The 24,891-nt window shown below is 37.3% G+C and overlaps 1 protein-coding gene across 2 annotated transcripts in view; it reads left to right on the top strand.

Annotated features, from left to right (window-relative positions):
• The window catches only part of BCKDHB (branched chain keto acid dehydrogenase E1 subunit beta), a 130,438-nt gene that overhangs the window by 31,704 nt on the left and 73,843 nt on the right, over positions 1 to 24,891 (top strand). For both annotated transcript variants that reach the window (XM_074581309.1, XM_074581310.1), the window contains exons 7-8: positions 7,695 to 7,792; positions 11,140 to 11,250. In XM_074581309.1, the coding sequence (XP_074437410.1) occupies positions 7,695 to 7,792; positions 11,140 to 11,250 (209 nt within the window). The remainder of the gene's footprint in view (positions 1 to 7,694; positions 7,793 to 11,139; positions 11,251 to 24,891) is intronic.

Raw genomic sequence — 24,891 nt, 5'->3', positions numbered from 1 at the left:
CGTGTTACTGCAAGATGATGTTGGTAGTTTCTGAAAGACTCTGGTTTCCTCCTATATTCTGATGGCCTGATTTTCAGAGACATTACTTAAATTTTTGTCTTAAAATTTCTAAGAACGTCAGTTCAGTGATCTAGGCTGAAATTTATAGTACATTGGTGTCAACATGTGACGGGGATGATTATGACAGGTAACTTCTTTCATTTTGAGACAATTTTGAGTGGACTTTTTATTATTCCTACAACATATTTTATTATGTGGAAGAGTTTTGATGTTCCTTTTATTTTCATTGAAAACCTTTCCCTCTGGCATAATTAGTTCATCATCTTAACTGTTTAGCTGTCCTTTGTAGCTTGGGTCAGCTTCAACTGGGAGAGCGGCGTCTGTGAATTTCTCCTAGAAAATTAATCTTGTAGAGTTCCTTCTTATGCTGCTGGCCACTGTCAGGGTTTCTTGAAATTCCACCACAGAAACTAAGTGGCCTGGTGAATTCATAAATGGAACCAGGGTCATCATGATTGTTTGGTCCAGAGGCAGCAGCAGTAAGACACAAGCCTGATAAATAAGAACAAGATAAATGGTGGAAAGAAGGATTTTTAAAATGCAACTGTCTTGTGTTTTGAGTAGAACAAATTTTTGTAATATCCCATATGAGTGTGTTGATTCTAGCAGGAGAAAGAAGATAGTACAGATTCAGAAAGTCATTTACATAGTAAGCTTGAACTATGTATGTATTTTTTGTTCCTTTCCATTAGTGTCTTAAAATGCTACAGGGTCTTCCCAAGGCTTCCTTCTTTTTTTTTCCTTTTTCCTTTTCTGGGAGGCACGGTGGGGGGAGTTAATGATTTCTACTGGAAACTTCCACTTTAACATTGATACATTTTTAGGGGAAAGACAGGATATTAAGAATATAATGTGGTATAAAACCCCACCCAAGATTTCAGATACTGTTTTTCGAGGCAAAAAATAATTTTCTTTATTACCCATGATGATGGCTAAGGCATTGAATAATGAAATGATATTGCCCCTACCATAAGATTTTTTTTTTTTTTTGTTCTAGCTTTATGTGAATAGACATGTTTATTGCAGAGAGCTCCATGACTGATGTTACAGTGGGTGTGTAGGGACTTCATTGAAAAATTAAGGTGTCAAAGACGATAATGGGAAGTAGTGTTTTCTCTCTGTAAAATTAATGTAGGCATTTGAGCTTCATCATTCTCCTCTGATGGAATTTTCTTTCTCCCTATGAGGGCTCTAAATAGCTATCCATGATACTTTGTTAAGAGTTGTTAGTATCTTTGAAATTTCAGCTGAAAATAAGCTATAGATGGGGTAGTCTTTAAAACATGGGATATCTGTCCTCGTTCACGTGGGTTGAAGCTACTAATGCTTTATTTAAAATAATCAAACCAAACAAAAAAACCCCACAAACCAAACAAGAAAAGACAAAAACCCCAACCAAACAAAAAACTATGCCCTCTGCTTCTGCCCCCGGGTCGTTGAAATGAGCTGTTGGGTGCTAGTGATGGATGACAATATATATCTAGCTTGGGGTTTATAACCTGAAGGTGATTTTTGAGAATGTTAAGCAGGGTGCCAGGTTATTGCTGTTTTATGGAGGCTCTTGTGCAGAACCAGCCTTGTGATTTTGCATCTGATACATACCTCCAAGGAGCCATATAGGCCAACCAATTGCTTTCAAGGATTATTTTTAATTTTTTTTTTTGCTCGTTAATGATGAGGCAGGCTTTTTGATATTCAAGCATAGATTTTTTTTCATAACAGTAAAGACATTGTAGAAAAAAAAAAAGAATCTTCATGTGTTTTGAAACATAAGTCTGGTCTCCAAGGTAAATCAGAACCGAAGCACAAAATATTTCAGTGTGACTATCACATGGGTATTGTCATTGCTTGCTATTTTTTTTTGGAATAATGAATTTAGCTGGATGTGTTCCCAAATGAATACAGACTTGCTTATTCAAATATGCTGTATACTTAATCAGATGTGAGGTTATTAAATGAACATTCATTTCTATGTGAATATTTGCTATCCAAACATGCCTTTGCTCACATAAGAAAGAAGAATAAAATTAGGTCTTAAATCTTCACCTTAGTCATCCCTGGGAAAAAGGTGGAAATTGAAGCAGCATTGCCTATGTTCACCACATTCACACTGTGATGAACTGAGGAGGAAAGGCAACTTCTGAAGTGAAGAACAGCTTTGCAAGAATGTTTTCAAGACATTTTCGAGTTTGTTCAAAAAGTAACTCACACCTTAGATATCCAAGAGCCCTAGCAATACCGAAAGGAGGGAGTGGACTTAAAGCTAAGATCATAAACTTTGCCTGGGTGTCTGTTAATACTGACTTTTAAAAATTACAGAACACAACTACCTGCTTTGCTTGAATGAAATACAGTTGATAAGCTTCATATTCTGCGTTACCTGCAAACAATTTGAAATAGTCCTTATATACAGATACATGTGTTTATGTATAGGTATATATAACATGTTATCTATGTGCGTATATAAGTTTATATAGATATATATGTACGTAAGACATATATCATTAAGCAGTAACTAGATTGGAAAGGAAAAAGCAGCATACTTAGCATGCATAGTTGTAGCTAGTAATCGCAGATTTCTTCTTCCCATCCTCTGAAGCAGGACTTCAGAGGCCTGTTTGAAGCCCAGAGGCAGGACTGCCTGTTTCTCTTGCATAGTCACCCCCTTTACTAACAGTTCATTTAGCAGAGGACTTACTGTTCCTCAGTGTGCCTGGGCTCTGTGGAGTGCTGACCTTTACTCTTTTCCTGCACTTGGGTCACAACAACCCCATGCAGCGCTACAGGCTTGGGGCAGAATGGCTCGAAAGCAGCTCGACAGAAAAGGACTTGGGAGTGTTGGTTGACAGCCGGCTGAATATGAGCCAGCAGTGTGCCCAGGTGGCCAAGAAGGCCAACAGCATCCTAGCCTGTATCAGGAATAGTGTGGTGAGCCGGACTAGGGAAGTGATCGTGCCTCTGTACTCGGCACTGGTGAGGCCCCACCTCGAGTACTGCGTTCAGTTTTGGGCCCCTCACTACAAGAGGGACATTGAGGTGTTGGAGCGTGTCCAGAGAAGGGCTACAAAGCTGGTGAGGGGTCTGGAGGACAAACCTTATGAGGAACGACTGAGGGAGCTGGGGTTGTTTAGCCTGGAGAAGAGGAGGCTGAGGGGAGACCTTATCACCCTCTACAACTACCTGAAAGGAGGCTGTAGAGAGATGGGGGCTGACCTCTTCTCCCTGGTGACAAGTGATAGGACGAGGGGAAACGGGTTCAAGTTACGTCAGGGGAGGTTTAGATTAGATATTAGGAGACATTTTTTCACTGAAAGGGTTATTAAACATTGGAATAGGCTGCCCAGGGAGGTGGTGGATTCACCATCTCTGGAGGTGTTTAAAAAAAGGGTAGATGGGGCACTGAGGGACACGGTTTAGAAGTGGCTCTTGTCAGGGTAGGCTAAAGGTTGGACTCGATGATCTTAAAGGTCCCTTTCAACCTCAACAATTCTATGATTCTATGATTCTTTGTTTATTTGTTTGGACAGTTACGGCAGTGCCACTAGCTGCGCATATGTGGAGTGGAGAATGACAGTGTTTCTCCCCCTCAACAGCTCTTTTCCTTTCAAAACTCTGGGGAGTGGAGGATCTTAGCCAGTCTAGCAGCCCTGTGTGGTTCCCACAGGGGACAGAACAGACTTTTACTTGCCTCACTCCAGTCCTTCCTGGTAGCTGGTGTTTGGGACACATGCTGTTCCCACCCCACCAGCTGCTGGCCAAGATCCCCACTTGTTCCTGTAGCTCACATCACAGGCCCAGGGTATCTGCAACCTGGTTTGACTCCTGTTGCTGGCCAAGCGTCTTGTCACCTCATCCTGGTCTCACCAGCAGCCGGCACTTAGTCGTTGGAGCACATACCCCTGCACAGGACAGGATTTCAAAAGAAGCTAGGGCAGACCACCATGATCAGGGCTCAGTCAGACCAACATGCTGACCGGCCCTGTTTTATGTGCAACTTGCCCCTTCTATACCCCTTTCTATTCCTCACCTTGTTCCTCCCCAACCCCCTTCACCTTCACATTCCCTCATCAGCTGGTGTAGTTCCACTCACTCCCCTCCAATACCCTGGACCCTCAGGTTTGCATGCTTATCAGTTGCAAGTCCTGGTTTGCCCATAGTGTCTTGATAGCCCTTCATTCAGTGTTCCCGATCAGGTTCATTTCTTATCTTTGTCTCTGTTATGTTTGTCTTCAGGTTTGTGTCTCTGTATGTTTTGTTTATAGCTTCTCCTTTATCATCCCATTTGACAAGGCTTTCCATCAGATAACCTTACTTAAAGAAACACTCCCACATTCCCCATACTCTTAGCAATAAGTGGGACTGGGCAGGTTTGGTTCTTGTTACTGCCTCCTTCATCATTTTTTGGTTAGGTTTGTTTCCCTGTGTGTTCTTCCTTATGGCTTCTCCCTCTTCCTATTATCCGCTTTTGCATTGAAAAGATCCTTGTCCAGACACCCTTAAGGGAGCAGATGCTCTCTCCTTCCACATAACCTTGCAGTGGTCATCAGAAGTTTTGTGTGTGTTAATTTGCCTTGTATAAAATTAGAAAGGAGTGAAGAAATGTAAGCCTTTCTGGGTACAAGTCCAGAGTTAAATATACAAGTACACACATACAGAGAGAATTCTGTTGCTGGTTAACTTATGAGATTATAATATTATTGAAAGTGCTGTGGTGACGTCCCCCTAAATGTCAGATATACTAAGAAAATATCTGAATTAAAAAGGAAAAGGAGGCTTTGATTTATAAAAAGGAGCTAACAGCCTGTGCGGTGTCAAGAGCACATAATGATTATGAATCAAAGGAGAAGATGAGTCACCTTGACATTATCAGGTTCAGACATCTTGTGGAGAACCTACTCTGATGTTTTTTGACCTTTTCAGTTTCATTTAATTGTAGTATATATGACATTGGTGGTGTAGAAATAAATACGACTTGCATCAGTGGTTGTTATAGAGACAAGCCAGGTAAAATGAGAAAACATGTGTTTTCTTTCTGCTGTTCAGACTGCTCTTTTAGGAAAAGCAACAGATGGTGCAGCCTCTTAAATGAACTTGTGATGGCCCTTTTACTCTGATAGTTACAAGTTTTTGTTAATTGCTTTATTTGAAATGTGTATTTGAAATATTTGATTTAAAATATTTTATTTATATCTTTAGTAATAGAGGTATGAGCTGCTTTGTATATAAACATTGTTGTCCTGGTTTGGTTAATTATTATGGAAGAATATGCATAGAATAATTTCATATGATGCTTTTAATCATTTTAGTGGAGGGAGGAGTTTTTGCAAAGGCATTTGAATAAAATCCTGCCAAATCTGGACTGCCCTATGAATTTTTGAGAAGCTGAATTTTGTATTTGAAAGTGTCAGGAATTTTAGATGAGCTCATCCAATGGGCATCTTGCTGCAGAATAGTTTAGCTATAATAAGAAATTAGTTAATTTGTGTAATTGTATGTTATATTTAATTTCCCTTAGTGGATAAAACCATAACACAGAGAAGGAGCTCTTTTTGTATCATGTACACCTTCCAGTTTTTCCTCTGGTGCATCCCCCTGTTGCTTCAAACCCTTCTGATTCATGTCAGTTCCCTAGGTTTCCACTCAAAGGTCCGGTGGCACCTTTATAAAGTTCTTGTTCTCCAGGTTTCATGTAGATGACAATCCCATGAAAAAGACAGTTATACGATGCCAATTAGTGTAGTTGTGGGTTTCATTATCTTTCACAATCTCTGCTTTCTTTTGCCTGAGGGTTTTCACAATGTCCAACGTCCATAGAAGCCTGGTCTGCTTTACTGTGAGCCAGTAAAGTGCAGTGGGCAGGGGCTGGACATGCCTTTCCCCTGTTTCTTTCCCCACCCTGTATTCCTTTAGCCAGTTCTTATTCAAATAAATTATTACAGGAAGACACTGATATTTTGATACATTAAAAATAATAGTTTGTAAAGAGATCTGATTTTGTGCTATATTTAAAAGCACTTAGTGTTTAAAATTCAATTTACTTTTTCTCTTTTTCCTTGATTGAATGGACATGTGTTCTTGAATTATGCTGAAAAGAAGTTCCCGTTCTGGTTTTAGGAAGAATGATTTAGTTAATATGTATGTCTCCTTTGTGCCTGTTCAGGTGAAATGAGATATCCCTAATGTAAGCATAGGCAAAAACTTTTTTACCGTAAGGGTGATCAAACACAGGAACAGGTTGCCCAGAGAGATCGTGGAGTCTCTGAGCGTGGAAATACTCAAAATCCAACTGGACGTCACCCTGAACAACCAGCTCTGGGTGACCTTGCTCTGAGCAGCGGGCGTGGACTAGGTGATCTCCAGAGGTCACTTCCTAACTCATCCGTTCTGTGAAATTTGTGGTATTTATATATCGTTACTGGCAAAAATAATCTGCTCTAATGTAAAAAAATACTCACTACCTGATTTATTGAAAAATAATGTTTATAACTTGTAAGCCAGGAAAAAACCTAGGTCATTCTACTTGTATTTGGTCTGCCATACCAATGAAGGAAAAATACGAAACATTTAATTACTCCTGCTGGTATCACTCAGTAGGATTCTTTATCATAACTTCAGGAAGCAGTTTTGCTCAGCAGGAACTCAGTAACTACTTTATAGTTTATAAATTTAGCAAGAGTTGAGTAAGATAACTCCCCCCCCCCCCCCCCCCCCCCCCCCCATCACTAGAATTTCTTTTAAGAAGTATTATTTGACTTGCTGGTGCATAGACAAGTTCCCCTTTAGATCAAAACAATATTTCTTTTGAAATATGAGATATGGATTTCATCAGTTTTAATCATTAAATCAGTCAATGTATTGAATCATTGGAGCATTGGTTCAAAACTAGCACAACTGACCTAATGTGTTTCCATCTGTAAACTAGTAAATGGGTCTTAAGTTGAGACAAACCACCTCAAATGTTTTAGAGAAGACAAGATGTTTAATTTTTGTCTACTTTCTCTAATTGTGATGTATTTTTGGTGAATAGATAACATTTTTTTTTTTTTTTCAAAGCAAAAATATTTAGAGTAATTTAGAACTCCTGTAATCACAATTTCTTAGTTGGCACTTCCTGTGTAGGTTCTGGAAACTGTTTTCCCTTCTGTTTAGACATAAAACAGTGGTGTGTGATTCCTGGCAGATACCAGGAGGGCGCTGGCACTGCTTTTCCCTCTCACCTGAGTATTGAACTACAATTTCAAGGTTCTCTTGCTACTTATTAGAATTAACTGCAGTGTTTACTTGAGATTTTTTTTTAATCAATTGTAGCAGTGTCCATCTCCAAATCGGATGCTGATATTTTGACTCGGGGTACACCAGGACTTTCTGCTGTCATTGTTGTGTATATGTGTATCTTATTGCTGTGGTATATAATGTAAATTAAACACTACACTGAATGTGTTTTTAATAGTATAATTAAAAATATTTTTAATTACGGATAAATCTTTAAAATAAGGGCTAATATTGAATGTGATTTTGGTCTATTGTTTTAGATGGTGTTAATGTTGAAAATTTTTAGTGTATATTTTTATGGGATAATACTGAGTAGTAAAGGAATCTAATGCTTATTTTTCCCTTTGTTTTTATGTATTCAGTGGAACAAGTTCCTGTGGAGCCCTATACCATTCCACTATCTCAAGCTGAGGTGCTGCAGACGGGCAGTGATGTGACACTGGTTGCTTGGGGCACTCAGGTCAGCTCTTACAAGCTATTTGTCATGCAGCAAAGCCTAAGCTAAGGGTTAGAATAAAATCGAATAGTGTTAGATGATGCTTGAAGAGTGCTGCATTCAGGCTCAAGAGCCGGACAATAAAGCGTGTGCATCTTCCATCACTATATGCTTGAATAAATGATTGCCAGTGTTTATATATTTTTTAATTTTTTTATAATTTTATTATATTTTTAGCATATAATAAATATTTCATATTCATTATATGAAACCTGCTTTTTATTGTGTAAGATTTTACTCATTTTCCATTGAAGCTGGCTCCGTAAATGTGGAAGAGGTACATGTGTAAGAGGTTAGCGATTTATCTGTGATGATGAAAGTGACATATTTAAGAATGGGGCAGTGAGATGTGCCTCTGAGGAAGGCAATGGGAAAAGAGAGTTCCAAGTGGTATGCTGAGAGAAAAAAATTTTGATTTTTACTGCACGATTTTAAAAATTGCAGTCTGGGGTTCCCTTTATACAGAGAGTTAAAAATCCACTGAACATTTAATACAACTAGTTTTCTATAGTTTTGATTCTAACAATTGTATTTCAAAGTTCAAGAATATGATTGGATGGCCCCCCCCCCCCAAATTAAGATGTGCAAATATTGAAAAATCTAGTAAAAAACCAAACAAACACAAATCCAAAACCAAACAACCCACATTTGTTTTGAAGAACTATAGAAAAGCAATATGAATCTAGTTTGAGATAATCAGAAATATTTTTTTATTGCCTTTAACCTATAATTAAGAAATTGCTGTTTTCCTGGCCTAATTATATCTGAGGAGCTTTTAGAGGAGAGAGTGTTGTGACTTTTATCACAAGAGTATTGAATTGATCTCTGGGGTTGTGCCTTTTTTTTTTTTTTTTTTTTTTTTTTTTTTTTTAAACTGTGACCTTCAGTGCTTTTCTATGATAGTTTCTTTGTCCTCAGACTGCTTGATCTCCTTTAAATCTATGGTTATTTCTACTCGTCTCTGATACTTTGCACTGGTATTACATCATGGACTCCTTCAATATCTTGTACTCATTTCTCCAGCAGAAAACGGTTTCTATAGATCTCCATGTTCCCTTTTGGAAGTGCAAATTTTTGCTCCATTTGGATGAAATCTTAGTGTTCATCATATTCCCCAAAATTGAATTGATAAAGTAATGGCTTGAAAGCTGGCCATGGTGATTTAATAGTATCCTGAGTTTACCCAGTAGGCAGTAGTACAGAGGGGAGTTGGAGTGACATCCTTCAAGAAAACTATGTGCTTTGGAGCTTGGAAAATGTAAGCCAAGTGTTAAGACAGGCAGTTCTTTTGATGTGAATAATAATAGGACAGATGTGCAGTCCTAATCCAAATTTAGGAGCTGCCCAAACCATGGGAGTTGACTGTGTAGAACAGCGTGGGGACAGATGCTTAGTGCATATGCAGTAAATCCAGCGTGTTCTGGATGTGTCAGGCTTCTGCAGATCAAATAGGTTCAGTGAGTTTGTGCTGAGGGTGTTTGCAGGCTGTGTAAATAAACTTGGAACTTGACTGCTAAATGTGCAACCAATCCAGATTTTATTGTCAATAGGCAGAGTGATTTCACGTGCTCACTGCTTGCTTCTCATATGATTTCGGATGTTAGGTAGTTGCTTGGCAGCTGCTGCTCTGGTGGGGTTGCCTGATGCATGCTTTCCTGGGTGGTACTAATGAGAGGCAGTAACGGCTTTTAGTTCCTCTCCAGTTGTGCTCGGTGTTTTATGGTCATTAACTAATCCTTATCCCCTGTGAACTGGGTAAACATTCTCACTTATACATCAGAGAAATGGCAAAAACATCCATCCCGTGTCACATGTTGAAAATTCTCAAACCCTCTTATTACAGCCAGAGATGTATTGGAAGTTTAAACAAAAACACTGCAAGCTATTTTTTTTTGTTTTTATTGTTACAATACTTTTATTGATTTACCTTTTATAATAGTCCTTTGGTGTTTAGCTGTTTTGTATTTGCATTTAATAGATGCATGTTTAAATCCTTAATCATCTTGTTTCAGCATAGATTTTTGTTCTATGTAGAATTTAATACTGGTCTCTGACCCTCAGGCAACTGACACTGCCTGACTGTGTCCATGTTGTTAAATTCTGTTGCCTTCCAGACCAAGACGACCTCATCCAAATTGCTTATTGGGGATGGTCCTTGGCCTCCAACCCCTTACCTGTGCCTAGATGTTGCTTGATGGAGGTCATCATCTGCCTCAGTCCAAACCTGTATTACGAAACATTCTAGCAATAAGGAAAACATCAGAGTTTATTGACATCATATCAAGAAATTCTTTTTTATCCTCATATCTCATGAGCAAATATTTTTTGCTGAGGTATTTCTGGAGGATAACCTGAGTTGTTGTCATAACAATTGTTATTTTCTGTGTTGGAGCATTTACTTGCCAATGTTTGTTTTAGGGAAGCCAATGCTTACACTCTGTTTTGCTTAAAAGTGTTGTATAACATATTGTTTTCTTTTCTGTTCATATCATAAAATACCTTATGAAAAGGATGCTAATAGGTGTGGATTGTTTTACCTCCACTTTATCGCACTTACATATGCTGCTAAATATATTCCTTGACTGGTGTATTCTAATTCAGTACACGTCTCTTGCTAGAGGGGAATACTTTTTGTTTTAGTAAAATGTTAATTATAATAATGAGATAATGCAACATTTGTAATGTTGGTATTAAACTGTGTTGGTCATATTGTCATATTAGTGCCAATATGCTTAATTGTGGGGGTCAGGACTGGATGTTTACAGGTAATTTTTTATGTGATACTTACTGTCTCTCCTGACCGTTCATAAGATAATGCTTTGAAGATGATCACTTGGTAATCTATTGTACTTTCTGTAAACTGTAGTAAGTGTAGTTACTAGGGCTGTTTTTGAATGTATGTAATGCTTCTTGCAGAATTTCATGTAACTGCTACATCAAAATACATTACTTGGATATATTTGGATCTTAGCTTAGTTACAGTCCTAAAAAAACTTATCCTAAACCCCAAACTGACTAAAAATATGAAATAGTGAGGTCTAATACGGTTCACTGAAAGATACATTTCTAGAAAGCAACAGTTTTGTTTTTAGCAATTCTTCAATCTAGTTACTTTTTTGAAGTGGTGCTCGAAATGCTAGGAATAACGTATGTGGTAAATAAGAAGAATGAACTGAGTAATAAATGCTTATTAGATTACTGAGTAAAAGGTTTCTCCTAAACATGCCAGAAATATATTAAATCACTGCTCTTATTCAGTATGCATAATTTAGAACATTTTAAACAGAAATGTTTACTTGGTGCCTTTTCAGGTACACGTGATCAAAGAGGTGGCAGCAATGGCTCAAGAAAAGCTTGGTGTGTCCTGTGAAGTTATTGATCTGAGGACCATCTTACCCTGGGATACAGAGACCATTTGCAAGGTAAGGAAATGATGCATGTTAATTTAAAAACACACCAAACCAAAAAAAACCCCGCTAATAACAACAGTTGAAATGCAAATAATGACGACTTTGTACTTTAAGTTTTTTTTAAAGGCGTACATTTTTGCACTATATTGTATATATTGTTTTATATTTTTTGTTCTGTATCATATATGAAGAGTAAATGTGTGTTACATGGACCAAACATTTGCTTTAGCATTGAAAGAGAATTCTGGTTCAGGATTCAAAATAGTGTTAAATATATGGTTTTTGTATCAAAGCAGAGGGCAGTATTTACTCAGACTTGTGCTTGAAAACTGCTTTTCCGTGATTACTGGCTCTTTCTGTCATCTTTCTGTCTTTGGGTCTGAAAAGATCAGGTGAAATCTCTTTTTTTTTTTTTTTTTTTTTTTTCTTTTTTTTCCCCTGCTGTTTTACACCAAAACCTTTATCTAGTTTTAGGTCTGCAATAATGTGCCTTAGTTTTGTTTATCCATATTTCTAGAAATAAATATTTTTGATTCTATGACTTAAGGTATATGAATTCTTGGGCTGGGGAGAAAGGGCAGCATTTATATTCTCGACTATCTGGTTTGAAATTCATGGGTATTGTGAAGTCCTTGTCTGCAGTATGGGAGTCTTTGATTTTGCAAAGAATTTTTTTTTCAAAGCACAAGGCAGCTGAAACTGGAATTTGAATTGCTGTATGCTGAGAAACCATGGGAAGTGGTTATTGTACTTACATATACGTTGGTCTGTAGTTGCTCGGTAAGGGGTTTGCTCTTGATCAGGTGGAGTATAAACAGATTAAATGTGACAAAGGGAAAGACGAACCATTGCTCTGCTACTCTATGGCAAAGCTCGTATGTCTCCGCAGTATGAATTTTACTGTTATGTTTTTCTGGGGGACTGCTGATGGCTCTGGATGGAGCAGACTATGGGAGGAAAGATACATGCTGGGCATCTGCTATTGGCAGTGTCCTATTGTCTGGTTGTGGATGTGTAACATGTTGTGTACTTACATGTATAGCCATGTGTTGCATTGTATAAATTTGATTTTTCTCAGCTGAAGTGTTTTCAGCGTTTGTTTGCGGTGTATTTCATGTTACTTGGATGTACTTTCTATCTGTCAAAAATGAACGTGTTGAGTTGTCATCAATCTGAAGAGAAACTTTGGCAGCAGTAAATCCTTTACAATCCCTTCAGGACAACTGAAATTATTCCTTTTTTTTTTTTTAGCTAAATTTTTTGCCTTCTTTGAGCCATCATTCTGTGAAAACAAAGCATCTCTTTGAATAGCGTAGTTATGTCTGTTTCGTTGGATTGGACCTGCACTGAAATGCCATTGGGAAAAAATGCAGCTGTAATATGAAGTGCAGAGCTTTAATTGTACCATGTTTTGTAAATTTGTGCTTTAAAAATAGATATTCCATGAAGATTTTAATCTTATCTTCTATCCTGAACATCTTGTAAGGCAAGTGTGGCATAAATAAAAAGATGGAACAGTTAGACCTGTTGCTTTAAATCTGTTAATGAGTTCATTACTAAGAATTAAAAGTGAGTTATTTTGAGAGAGATATGGTGCACATTGGCTAGGCAGTTCAGCATTTTATTACAAATACCAAATAGTAAATGTTTTTAGCATTGCTCTTGTATTAGTACGGTTGCAGGCTGGCCAGCCTGATGGGAGAAATGTTAAATTATCTTCTTTTCTAATGTTGTCTGGTTTGCTCTGCTGAAAATAATTAGTGGTTTTGCATTGGGTACTATGCAATACTGGAACTTTTAAACTTAATTTGCATCCTGGACAGCTTTTAAGGTAATCACCATCATAAATAGAAAGTTGGAAGGGATAGTTGTAGCTGTTTGCTGTAGCCTTCCCCAAGAGGAGCTGGGTGGTGCAGTTGTTGCAGATGACAGTGGCTTTCAGAGTCTGTTCTGGTGATGGGACTTGCCATACATCAGTTATTCCCTTCCCGAGATGCCAGTGTCAAGGACCAAGAGAGAGTGGTAGGAAAGTTGGCCATGCCAGAGAAAGTCCTCAGTCGGCCATTCATCTGCTGAAGTCCTTTTTGTAGGCTCTTAATAGGTGATGGGATTGATTTTTACTCCAGTCCGGCCAATAAGCAAATCACCAGCTGTTACGGGGCTGCCCTTTGCCTCAGATTATTATTTATGTCAGCCTCCATAAACCTCAGCCCAAGTTTTTCTTTTCCCTTGTCTTACATATATATTTGAATTGTACGTCCATCATCTTGTCCTGTTGGACTCAGAGGAAAAGGACGGTGTATGTGATGTGCTACAACCTTATTGCCATTCTGCCGGTGTTGGGATGCAGAATTCTCTGCTGATGGGATTCTGTGCTGCGATCTTATTGGAGAGCAGGACTTTGGGTTTTGACATAAAAACACATCCCTTGGTTTTACTGCTGGGAGTGGTGTTCCTTTGTGATCAGTACAGGCTGCTATTTCAGTCCTTGGCCTGCTGCTGCTTTCAGTCCCTGCATGCACACGTCTCCGTTCTCATGTCTTTCATACCATCCTTAACATACCTGTTATGATTCTCCGCGGTATTATTATTCTCCTGTCTACTGGCTCTTTCTAGAAGGCAGGGAGCCTTTTCTAGCTTCTTGTAGGCTGTGTGATTGTTCCTAATCGTGTCCCTAACATTTGGGTTCCCTATCTTCCATATGGGTCAGTGTCATGAAGCTTTAATATGGGAATTGAATTTTACAAAAGTCGTATGCATTTGCCGGTCTAATATGTTTTACTCTGCAGGCTTATTATATTTTTATGCTTACCCTAGAAATGCTGCATTTTTATATGGAAATATTTCTGTGAATTTTCCTTGTCAGTCTATGTAATTTTAAAGCGAATTCAAGGAGCTTTCATGATTGGTGTTGGGGAATGAGCAGGCCTCATAATCTTAATTTAATTGTTACTATCTTTAGAAAGGAAATAACTTCAACATTGAAGTTTTCAATGCAGCCATTTAAAAATGAGATACTTTACTTTACTTAACTGGAAATATATGCAACTTAATTTGACAACTGTGGTGTAGGCATGAAGAAGGATGGGCTGAAATGGTTAATGCTTTGGAGATGAGCAGTAGTATGTCAAAATTTTCGTTGCAGCTCTTACTGCTTAGTCTGCTTTCTGTAGCTGTTTCTATATAGAAAATTATGTTATCAAAATACGTATTTCGTAGAACTATGAGAAGTTATACTTCACAACTGCCACCAGAGGCCTCTTTTTAGCCAAGTTAAGCAGCTGCTTTGACTTTGCATTGCTCCTATGAGCATATTTATGAATATATAACTGAATGAAACATAAATAATAAATATAGTGAACATAAATAAAAATTGCTGCCTAATTTTACTGATATTTCTTTGCATTTTAAAAATGTTGAAATCATGTTCAGTTTTGAAATAGGTTAGCATTTGTCATCTGTATGAGATGAGGGTGCACCTGCCTGGAGCAGACTGCCATGGGCTTTGAATGGATCCCAGCAGTAATTGAAACCTTTGCTTTAGTACAGTTCCTGGGGTGGGTAAATGTGCAAACGGGCACTAGATTTTTCTTTTGTCAATCCTCAGATGTTTAAGAATGAGTATTGAAGCTTGAGCTAGTTACAGTAGCTCACAGAGCTATTCTAGAGAAAGGATATCTCCTGAGGGTCATTCATGCCAGCTGTTCCATCAGCCTATTTTGGAATGAGATAAATTGGCCTCTGGAAATGTCTTGGTTTAAAAGTTTTGGGTGTTTTTTTTTTTTTTTTTTAAAGAAAAAAGTTAAGGGACCCCTGATTGAGTGCAGTGTAAAGTCAGGTGAGATAAATAGCACCCTTATTGTATAGCTGAGATGGCATCTACTGCTGACAGAAAGGACATAATTAGTTGGCCTGTTTAAAAAAATATCCAACATCTCTTTTCTAGAATAAAAGCAAAGAATCTGTGTGTGTTTATATAAATATATATTTTTTTATGTAAGGCCTCATTACTTTTTAACTTGGGAAAGCTTGTTGTGCAAGAAAGATGTCCTTCCTTACTTAAAAGCAATAGATACAAACAGTTCCTTGCTCCTGAAAATTGATCTAGCCTGTTTCAAGATTCTCTAGCATTCCTAAAAAAACAGCATTCTGCTCTGGATCAAGAGAAATCATTGACAACTTAAAAAGACATGCAAGAAATACTTTAGGTCACTTAAGTTAGTTTAGACCCGTATTTCATACTTTGCTTTTTACAGAAATTCAGACATGTTAAAATGTTAAACTAAATACAATGTATATTCCTTAGTTGTCTGTATTCAATCAGAATTTGTCATTTTGAACATATTTCAGGCTGCTGGCATTGTGCCTTCTGTGCATACGTTGTTTGATAGGCTCAATGCTGTGAAAGCTTGATGTGATGTCTCTTCTGAGCTTTATATCTAAGTTTTCATGTGCTTAGAAAATTAACTTCTGAAGTGATTATTTTCTGAATTTTATGAAGTGTTTGTACCGGAGACTTTTTTAAAAAAACCCAAACCCTTGACTTTTTGTTTTCCTTTGATGATGGCAAGAACTGTTTTTAATGTATCACTTATTTTCCGGTTGTATACTTAGGTTTGAGACAGTGTGCTTGTATGTCATGATCGCTGAAACTTGAGCTGTTCCTCTCAAAAGATTCAGATCACGCTGAAAGTGTCACTAGTTGAATCTGTCAGATTTTGATGCCTTTTGCGCTGTAGAGCATTTTAATAAAACACAGCATTTGGAGAGTGCCCTCTTTACAGGAATGATCACATTCCCTTTTTGTTTTCTCTGTTACTGGTGCCTGGTGCTTATTCTGTGCAATTTAGGTTAGTAACAGCAATAGAATATGAGCAGGCTGATCTCCCAGTTTATCCTAAAATTTGACAGCAAGGTCACAGCCCCAGGAGACAAAAGATTGGATTGGAGAACCCGTGTGCTGACAAGGCATTGAATCCAGGTCGTGCTCCTCTTAAACATGTACCCTTACCACCATCTAATTGAAGAGCTGAGTAGCTCATAAGCTTTTGTTCCCAGGGCCATGATACTTTGCTATCAGTTCGGTGTTAGCAGATTATCAGTGTGCTCAAACCACACTTCAGTCTCTGAAGGATATAATGTGTTGTGGTTGCCTAGGCAGTGAATCCTAAAGGGCAGTATGTCTAAACTGTGTGTTTAGGTTCTTAAGCCTTTCACCATGACTTAGTTGGGAAGCCTGGATCCACTGCAGACTTGACACGAGTGTTCTGGCTTCCTGTCCTTGTGTTCTGCTTTTGTTCCCATGCCAGGTTGCTTTTTGCTCTCTCTACATAACCATAACATTGCGGTGTGATGCGATGTACTGTGAGATACTTGCGTGGTTACATGTAGTTATTTTAGGTTGTTGACTTGAGCAAGTTTTTTTAAACTTTTTTCTTTTAGGACATTTTTGCTCAGTCACCACAGCCACTTACTTCAGCCATATGGAAGAAATGCAAGATCTCAGTAGTGTCATACAGATGTCCTTATTTATACATCTGTTCCTAAAAGACAGAAAAATTGTTTTATTTAGAATTCATTTTTCATGATAAAAGTTGTAGATTTCCCTTACAGAGGTGTAAGCAAGCCTTTTGCAAGACAAGTCTGTCAGCAGTTTGCTTTTATTGAGCACAGAAAGAATTTTACATGCATTAAAGCACACACTGATCTGTAATCTTTCTAAAGCTTCTCGCAAAAAAAAAAACTGAATAGATTGTATAGCTTGTACTTGCATAGAGCTCCGGTATAGTGCTTGGTAATGACACACAATGCAATTCTTCGTACTTTACCTCTAGAGGATTGAAAGCCAACCTGACATCAACTCTTAATATATAGCTGAATAGATCAGCATAAAAAGTTGTGGTGTTATGTGTTAGAAAAGTGACACAAGCTTGTTTAAAGAGTATGTGCTGCCTTTGCTGCTTCCTTAGGAAATGTAGCAGTGAAGGTTGTCTTTACATTACTGAGCCTCTTGTCTATATGTACATTCTCAAAGCACTATGTTATTTCATGGACAGTGAAAAATTCGGTAAGATGTGTTTACTTTGATAATCTTCCCTGATTTCTGATTAAAGCCATTGCTTTATTCCCTAGGGCTGGAGTATGAGTGATAGAGTGGCTCTGATTCAGAGAGGGTAGTTATCTGTCCATAGAGTGGATTACTTTTTTTTTTTTTTTTAAGGGAGAGAATGTATTCCCTGTGCTTATTCTAATGTCAGCATCCTACTTCTGTGTGTTCAGCTGGGATCGGGAGTCATCTCTCCTCTTTATACTTTCACCTGTAAACACGAAGACATGAAACTAATGTGCTTCTCAGCATACATTTCTGATAACAAACCCTCTGTCTCGACCATGTTCTGCTGACTCCCCAGCTGTTGGGTGTGCGTGCAGACATCTGTGTTTACTGCAGCCACAGCAAAGAAGTCAGTTCCGATCAGGGAAGGTAACACTTTCCTACTACTGGATTGATCAGCTGTGTTATTATTGTAAGGCTAAACTACCATTAAGGGTGCTGCTCAAGAAACTGAAAAATGAGATGTATTTGAAATATCTATAAAATTTGTTACTTTATAACCTGCAAAACTGTTTCTCCCTTTCAGAAATTAAATTTGTAGACAAAACTTTTTTCCCCTTCCTTATGCTTAGCAGATTTACTTGGAAGCTTTGGAGAGATTAGGCTGTGTGCATTTTTCTGTCTGTGAACTGTTGGGTGCTGTGGTATTGATTTAAAAAGCCAATGGCACACTTCCCAGTGCTTCACTGGTCACATTCAGTGTAAAATTCTGTGGTTGTAGCATTTTTTATATTGAAATGCATGTATTACTGGAAGTGGGAAATCTAGCTTGGGTTGAAGTGTTCTTAAGGGATTGTGGAAATTACTGTATTTTATTCACCCTGATTTGAGCTGAGTATGTTATTTAAACTTTAAATTGATTAATATCAATCTGCCATTTTCACTTCTGCAAGTCAAAATTTGCCCATTTTTGTGCTTTTGTATTATTTAGAAGGCAAGTATTTGCGATGCATAATGATGATGATTTGCATTTATTATCTAATCAGTCATCCTAACTTTCTCTAAACTGTTGCTACTGTTGTGCAAAGAAATGCTGTGAGCCTGGATAACTGTGAATTTTGAAAAAACATAGTGTTGTCTTTGCATAAATGTAGTTTATGGGCTGACATTATGAATAATAGTAATGCTGAAGTTGCTTCTTTAGGACACTGTACTACAGACAAGTAAAGGAGTGTATGATATTCTGGGTGCTTGGTGTTGCTTTGCTCTTCTGTAGAAAAGGTTCTGCAGACCTCCCCATGGACATCAACGTAAATGCTCACCAGGCTGAAAAAACATCTGCTCTCACTGGAAAGAGCAAATTTGAGCAAAAGAGGAGGCAGCCACAGTGGGTAATACAGCACTGGGGAGCAGGTTAGGGCAAACTGTGTGCTTGTTTTCCATCAAAGCTATTTGGGAGCCTTTACTACAGTGTGTTTTAGAGCTTTCTCCTTAATGCACAGGTGGCGTTTTTGTCAACTGTTGTCATCAGAGTGACTGAATAATTGTCAGTAGTAGATCCTTGGTGTCCTATATTTAATAGGCAGCATGTCCTGGCAGACCTATGGGACTATCAGCTTGTTCTTCCCATTACTTTAAGTTTACTTCATCTAATTGGACTGTGAATAAAGGAAAATCAAGATCAGCGAGCCTGATGTGGGTTTTTTCTTCATTAACTGCACTCACTAGGCATTGAACTGTACAATTGTAATGCAGGTATCCTGGGAACAGATTTATATTTCTTGGCTATCTGTTCTTGATCTTTTGCCATTTTACATGTTGCTCCTTGGATTTCTTGTTGAATGGATCTCGTACCTATAAAATCTGATTAAAGTTGTACTGCTTGCATGATGACAGTTAACTTTGTCAATGTTTCCATAAGAAACTTGTGTCTTTTGTTCTTGCAGTTTCAGGTTGCTAGAGCATGCCGCGGGCTGTTGCTTGGCTTCCAGAAGCAGAACACTGGAACCATGCTTGCAGGCAGTCATTTTAAAGTTATGAGAATATATAACCACTTTAGAAACCAGTTATTCACATCTTTTTGCTCTTCTATGTTTCAAGAAAGCTTTGAATGGAAGCCTTGTTTTTTGTTCTGATGCATCTTGTTGTTTCAGGAAAGTAGCTCAAAGCTGAGGCGTTTGTGTATATATAGGTCAGTTTTCTCCTTTCTCCCTCCCAGTATAGAAATAGTTCTCAATCTTTGAATTCCTGTGTCTGCTTTTATGTATGTATTGGTAGGTGGTACTTGAGAAAGAGTCTAATTATTGAAAACCCTGATTAAACAGAGACAAGGCATTTGCCTGTAGTTTCTGTTAACGTTGAGGAGCATAGTGCTGATGATACGGTTCATGAATTCCTCATAAAACCTTTTCCCTTTTGCCCACATCCCGTATTACAAGCTTCACATTTAAAAGCACTTACCCAAATAAATAGTGGTGTGTAGTCTATAGTTAGCAGCTATTTTACAGCTCCAATATGTGTGTTTATTTTTTTTCCATTACAACTGGTACTGATTGAATTCTGATGGAAGTTGGGATGAAGTTCCACAATGGTAATCATATATGAATCATTGTTCCATAGAGATAATTATTACTTCTCTACAGTATTGCCTTTCTTTAAATGTCTGCAGTTATTTATCCTGCTATTATCACTTAGTTGAGCCAGCTACATTTTTTAACTACTTATTTAGGATTCAGATGCTATAGATTTTTATTATTTGCGCATTATTAACCTTTACCTTGTGAGAATGTAGTTTTAAGTATTTCTGCAATACTTCTGTAATTTTTAAGATAATGTTGAAATTTGTGATGCTAAGATTTAAGCTGCCTTTTACTGAATTATTGTATAATAGCATATGCATTTGTTAATAGCATAATGCATTGTATTTGGCTTATTGTAAGTATTTTTCTTTTCACAGTGGGCTTTGAAGGCAGTCTGAAATTCTTGTAATACAAACATAGGGTGCATAGACTACATAGACTGCAGAGTTTTCCAAATGTAAATGTTTGATTTTTTTTTTTTTTTTTAAAAAGAAGATCTTTGTGTTTCATTAAGATATTTAATCATTAAGATATTTACCAAAGGTCTTAGAGCTGTACCTAGTAGGATGACAGGCTAAACCCTGACCTGATACATATATTGATTACTTAATTTTCATTATGTTGCTACCTTTTTGAATGCTACTAGTGTAGGTCTGGGCAAACCATTCATCTTCCCTCCTGTCTTTGTTTTGCGTTAAAGAGCCTGTTTCTATGGACTGCTTTCACTTTTGGTCTGCCACACAACAATGCTCACCAAAATCGAAGGGTTTCTTCTAAATAAGCTCATAATATTCTACAGTAACTTTTTCTGCTAAGCTACTATGAAGTACTCCTAAAATCCCCCAAGTGTCTCGAAATTTCTTAGCCTGTTTGACTATTTCCTCCTGCATATCTGGTGAGCTGAATTAATGCATAAAATTCTGAATATTTGGTTACCTAATTGACTCATTATCATAGAAAACAATAATTTTCTTGTGTATTATCCTGTTTTATATTGTCTTGTTATGCACCTTTTGAAGGCTGTGACACATATTAAGACCTTTATCGTGTTGAAATGCTTGATTTTCTGGATGTATCTTAATAAGTTCTTTATTACTATTTTTATAAGATGGAGACTGAACTGATCTGAAAAACCTTGCAATTTCATTATTTGTTCTTTGTATATAACTTGCACTGTCCTGAAATTTATGATAATATTTCACTTAATAATATGATAGGACAGAATTTGCATTTTGCTGTTGCATGTAGATATAGAAAAACAAAAAAATTACTGTCCTGTCATGTCATCAGAATATCCTAGAATAAGATGCATGGTCTTTAATTATTGCATGATTATATAGTGGTTTAACACATGGAAAAAGCAGGTCTGGAAATTGTGGTGTTTTTTTTTCCCCAGAAACAAATCAGATGATTTTTTTTTTCCTAGCTCTTTATTTTTGCAAAATATGCTTTTGACTTTTAAAACTGGTCCTACTAGTATTCAGAAATTGTTCCATTTGATGTGCACTTTCGAGAATCTTAAGCTGATGTGGATATTTCAGAACTTCTTGAAGACTTTTGTTTAACATAAAAACAAATAATAAAATTCAAAAAACGAATTACACATTTCTTTATGCTACTGCATAATTCCAGCAGAGTATTTTAGCAATTTTTTCCCCATTGGCTCTGATTGCATTTCAATTGTTATATAGAACTAACCCTAAAGAACCAAGAAGCTGCCTATTGTGCAGAATATACTTTTGCAGATAATACAGGACAGAATTTCAAGGGACAAATCTCACCTTTTGCTCTTAGTGTGTTTTGCTTGAAATTTTGCTCCCAGCTCAATTGCATACAGATTTTTTTTTTTTAATTAAAAGGGAATGTACTAGCTCTGTATCTACTTAAAACTGTCTAAAAGACCTATGAAAAATTTAGTTCCTTATAAATTTGCCAGGCTTTAATTACTCTGGCTTTCCCATATTGAGTGTCAACCTAAAACTGGTGGGTTTTTTTTGTTCTTTGTGGGGATTGTTTTTTGTTCTTTGGGGGGGGGGGTACATTTGCTAAAATTATTCATCCATATCTCAAACAATGGTTTAATCTTGTGGCTGAGCTGTTTTTTATCTTGTCTCTATCCATCATAATGAGTTATGTATTGGTTTGCAAGACTGTATTGTTTCTCTTAACTACGTTAGCGGGTGCTCATGGATTATTGATACCACTTGCACAGGTTTGATTTACTAGGTGGAGAATTGTTAACTTCATGGGTGGGAGACCTCTGACTGCATTATATTATTTTTTTGGTGGGGTACAATGACTGTGACTGGCATTGCTGGAACCTGCAATTATAATAAAATACCTGTATAGTCCTCTGCATTTATTTAGGGCATTTGTACCTACGCTGAAAAAAGTGAAGCTAAAGCAAGGTTGGGAGTGTATTGAAGTAAAGCTGTGTAAAAAGTGAAATTAAGGATGGAGAAGAAAGAAAAAGATGTCATCCAACACCTGGAGGAAAATCTCATGTGGAAGGAATTTAGGGATATGGAAAAAAAAAATGGTTCCGAAACAGAGAAGAATGTGTGTTCTAGGCTTGTGCTACATTTTTTCATGTAATGAAATTGTAGTTGAAAGTTACAGTACTACTACATTTTATGCAGACATCTATCTGTAGACAAATTTTATGACATTGTATAGCAAATGTAGGCTTGTATTATTTAAATGGTTTAATAGACTTTTCAGTAGCTACAGCAAGAGAACTGTTGCACTAGCGTTTTCATGTATAGCAGCACATTGAACAGCATATCAGTCACCTTGCTCCCCTTTTCACTTTGAATGATTTACCTCGTGACTTTCATTAAGCCCAGGTCAACTTTACCTGTGTGACAGTGTAGCTTTGATGGGTGTCATTGCTGTGTAATGCCTGCACTCGCCTGTTACGGCTCTTACATTCACCTTAAACTCAGTGTTGTAATAGTTCTCTACAATGACTGAGAGTATGGAATGTCTTAGGGCTACTCTTCATATTCCTTCACAAATTTTGTGATCAACTGTAGTATTTAAGTTTAGTTTTTAGGTTTTGGTTTCCTGGGCAAGTTACAGAGAAATATTACCTGAAGGGGCCCATTAGTTTCTGTGATGTTGTTGTAAACAACAAGGTTTTGTATAATTTACTTTATTGTTAATTGTAACTTGGGGTAGGAAAGTCGTAAATTAGTATTTTATTCTTGTATAAAAGAGTACTTGAAAATATTTTTTTAAAAAATAACAAATATTTTATTTTTCTGTGTAATGTTTTAAAATATTCTGGGCTAAGTTTCAAGTTGCAATTGCTTTAAATTGAAGAAAACGGATAGAGCACCTGGTTAGTGATGCTGTGGCACCCATGTGGCTTCATATTTGGGAAGATGCCCAGCTAATTTACCTTTAGTACGAGCCCCTTAATATCTCTGGAGATCTGTGTACCTGTTCATTATTGGCACCTGAACATATTCTTTTTCCTGTGCTGAAAAAAAGGAAAGCTTTGCTGTTGTTCCCTTTGATTCTTCTCCCAGGTGCTAGGGAGAAAAAAAAATAGTAAAAAATAAGTCTTTGATTCCAGTGGTTGCTTTTGTCTCTCCAAACACAAAGAGCAGGAGGAATTGCTGTTCAACATTTGCTACTGCTCTTGTTGCTCTTTTCTTTTAGGCATCCATTTTCAGGGATGTGCTATTTTAACTTCTATCCCTTGTACTTGAAGTACAATATAGTTAAATCCATAAATGCTGGACAAGAAAGAGCCAATGAAGGGAAATATTCTGAGCTATGGCATATGATATTGTTACCTTGAGAAGAAGGGAAGTCGTGGGGCCGTAGCGGTAGAATAAGCAGGATGGACCAGTGGCATCTGAGGGAAAAGCAGGAGGTTCAATTGGCAGTGCTGGACTGTCGTCATAGTTTTCATTCATGTCCCCTTCTTCTGCCCACGACTTTACTGAGAAGTCTCCAGCTGTATCGTTTTGGAAGTGTTGTGATTTTACTTATCACATAGTGTATCTCAGTACAGTGCTAAGCATGCAGGGCATTCAGGTGCTCTTTGTGTTTTTTAAATACCGGTATAAAATATGTTTCCTCTATTCTCTTGCTGAGACTGTTTTTTCCTCCCCTGCTTTTCTCCCAGTGTGATTACCCTGCAAATACTTTTGCCATTAATCAAGTTTGTGGCTTGTGAACTAGAGGAGCGAGTATTATGTGGTTGTTTAGCAAGTTTATTTAATTAAAAAAAAGGTAAGATTTTTGTTTATGAAATTTAGTTGCAAAAAAGTTTTTAGGAGGAATTAGTTCAGGCCATTTTCTCTTTGAACATGATGGAATATGAAAGATAACATGTAAGAAGAAAAGCATCCAGAAATTCAATTAGTAAAGCACTGGAAGTTCTTAATCTGAAGCAATCTAAAATAACCATGTTGAGTATTAGAATAATCTTTATCGCTTTTTAAAATCGGGTGATGTGAGGAGAATTGTTCATTTGGCCTAAATTTCATGAAGAGAAGAGACTGCCAGCATCATAAATGCTTACAATATCATTTTAAGATCATGCAATTCATTCATTCTTCCATTTGAACCCTATGTGAGGTATTTATCCGCTTGCCTCAGCAATATTTTTTTTTAAACTGTAGTCACATTACCTAGATCAGCAGTGCAGCGTACTGGAAGTTGGAACTGTACTTTGTCTTGTAGCTTAAGACTTGCAATTGTTTACAGAGAATGTTAATCAGACTTTCCAGATGAGAAAAACAATAAGTGGTAATTTATAACCACTTGGTTACAGTATAATGCTGGTGCTGTAAGTGTGCTTTATGACTTCTTCATCCAGCTAGGAAAAAACCCTAATATTGCCAGTTTTATGAAGTTACTTGGCCTGCAAATGACAAAACTAAAACTGCTCTTTTGGCATGTGGTCAAACATTACCACTAAGTACTAATCTATACTATATTATCATCTCTGGCATTTGTGGTGCATTTACTGACATGTTACCTAGACTTTGAAGTTCACAATAGCGC

The sequence above is a fragment of the Larus michahellis genome, chromosome 3 (assembly GCF_964199755.1).
Source record: "Larus michahellis chromosome 3, bLarMic1.1, whole genome shotgun sequence".
In the NCBI taxonomy this organism is placed as follows: Eukaryota; Metazoa; Chordata; class Aves; order Charadriiformes; family Laridae; genus Larus; species Larus michahellis.
Note: the sequence above shows the minus strand (reverse complement) of the source record. Positions and strands in the feature narration are given on the sequence as shown.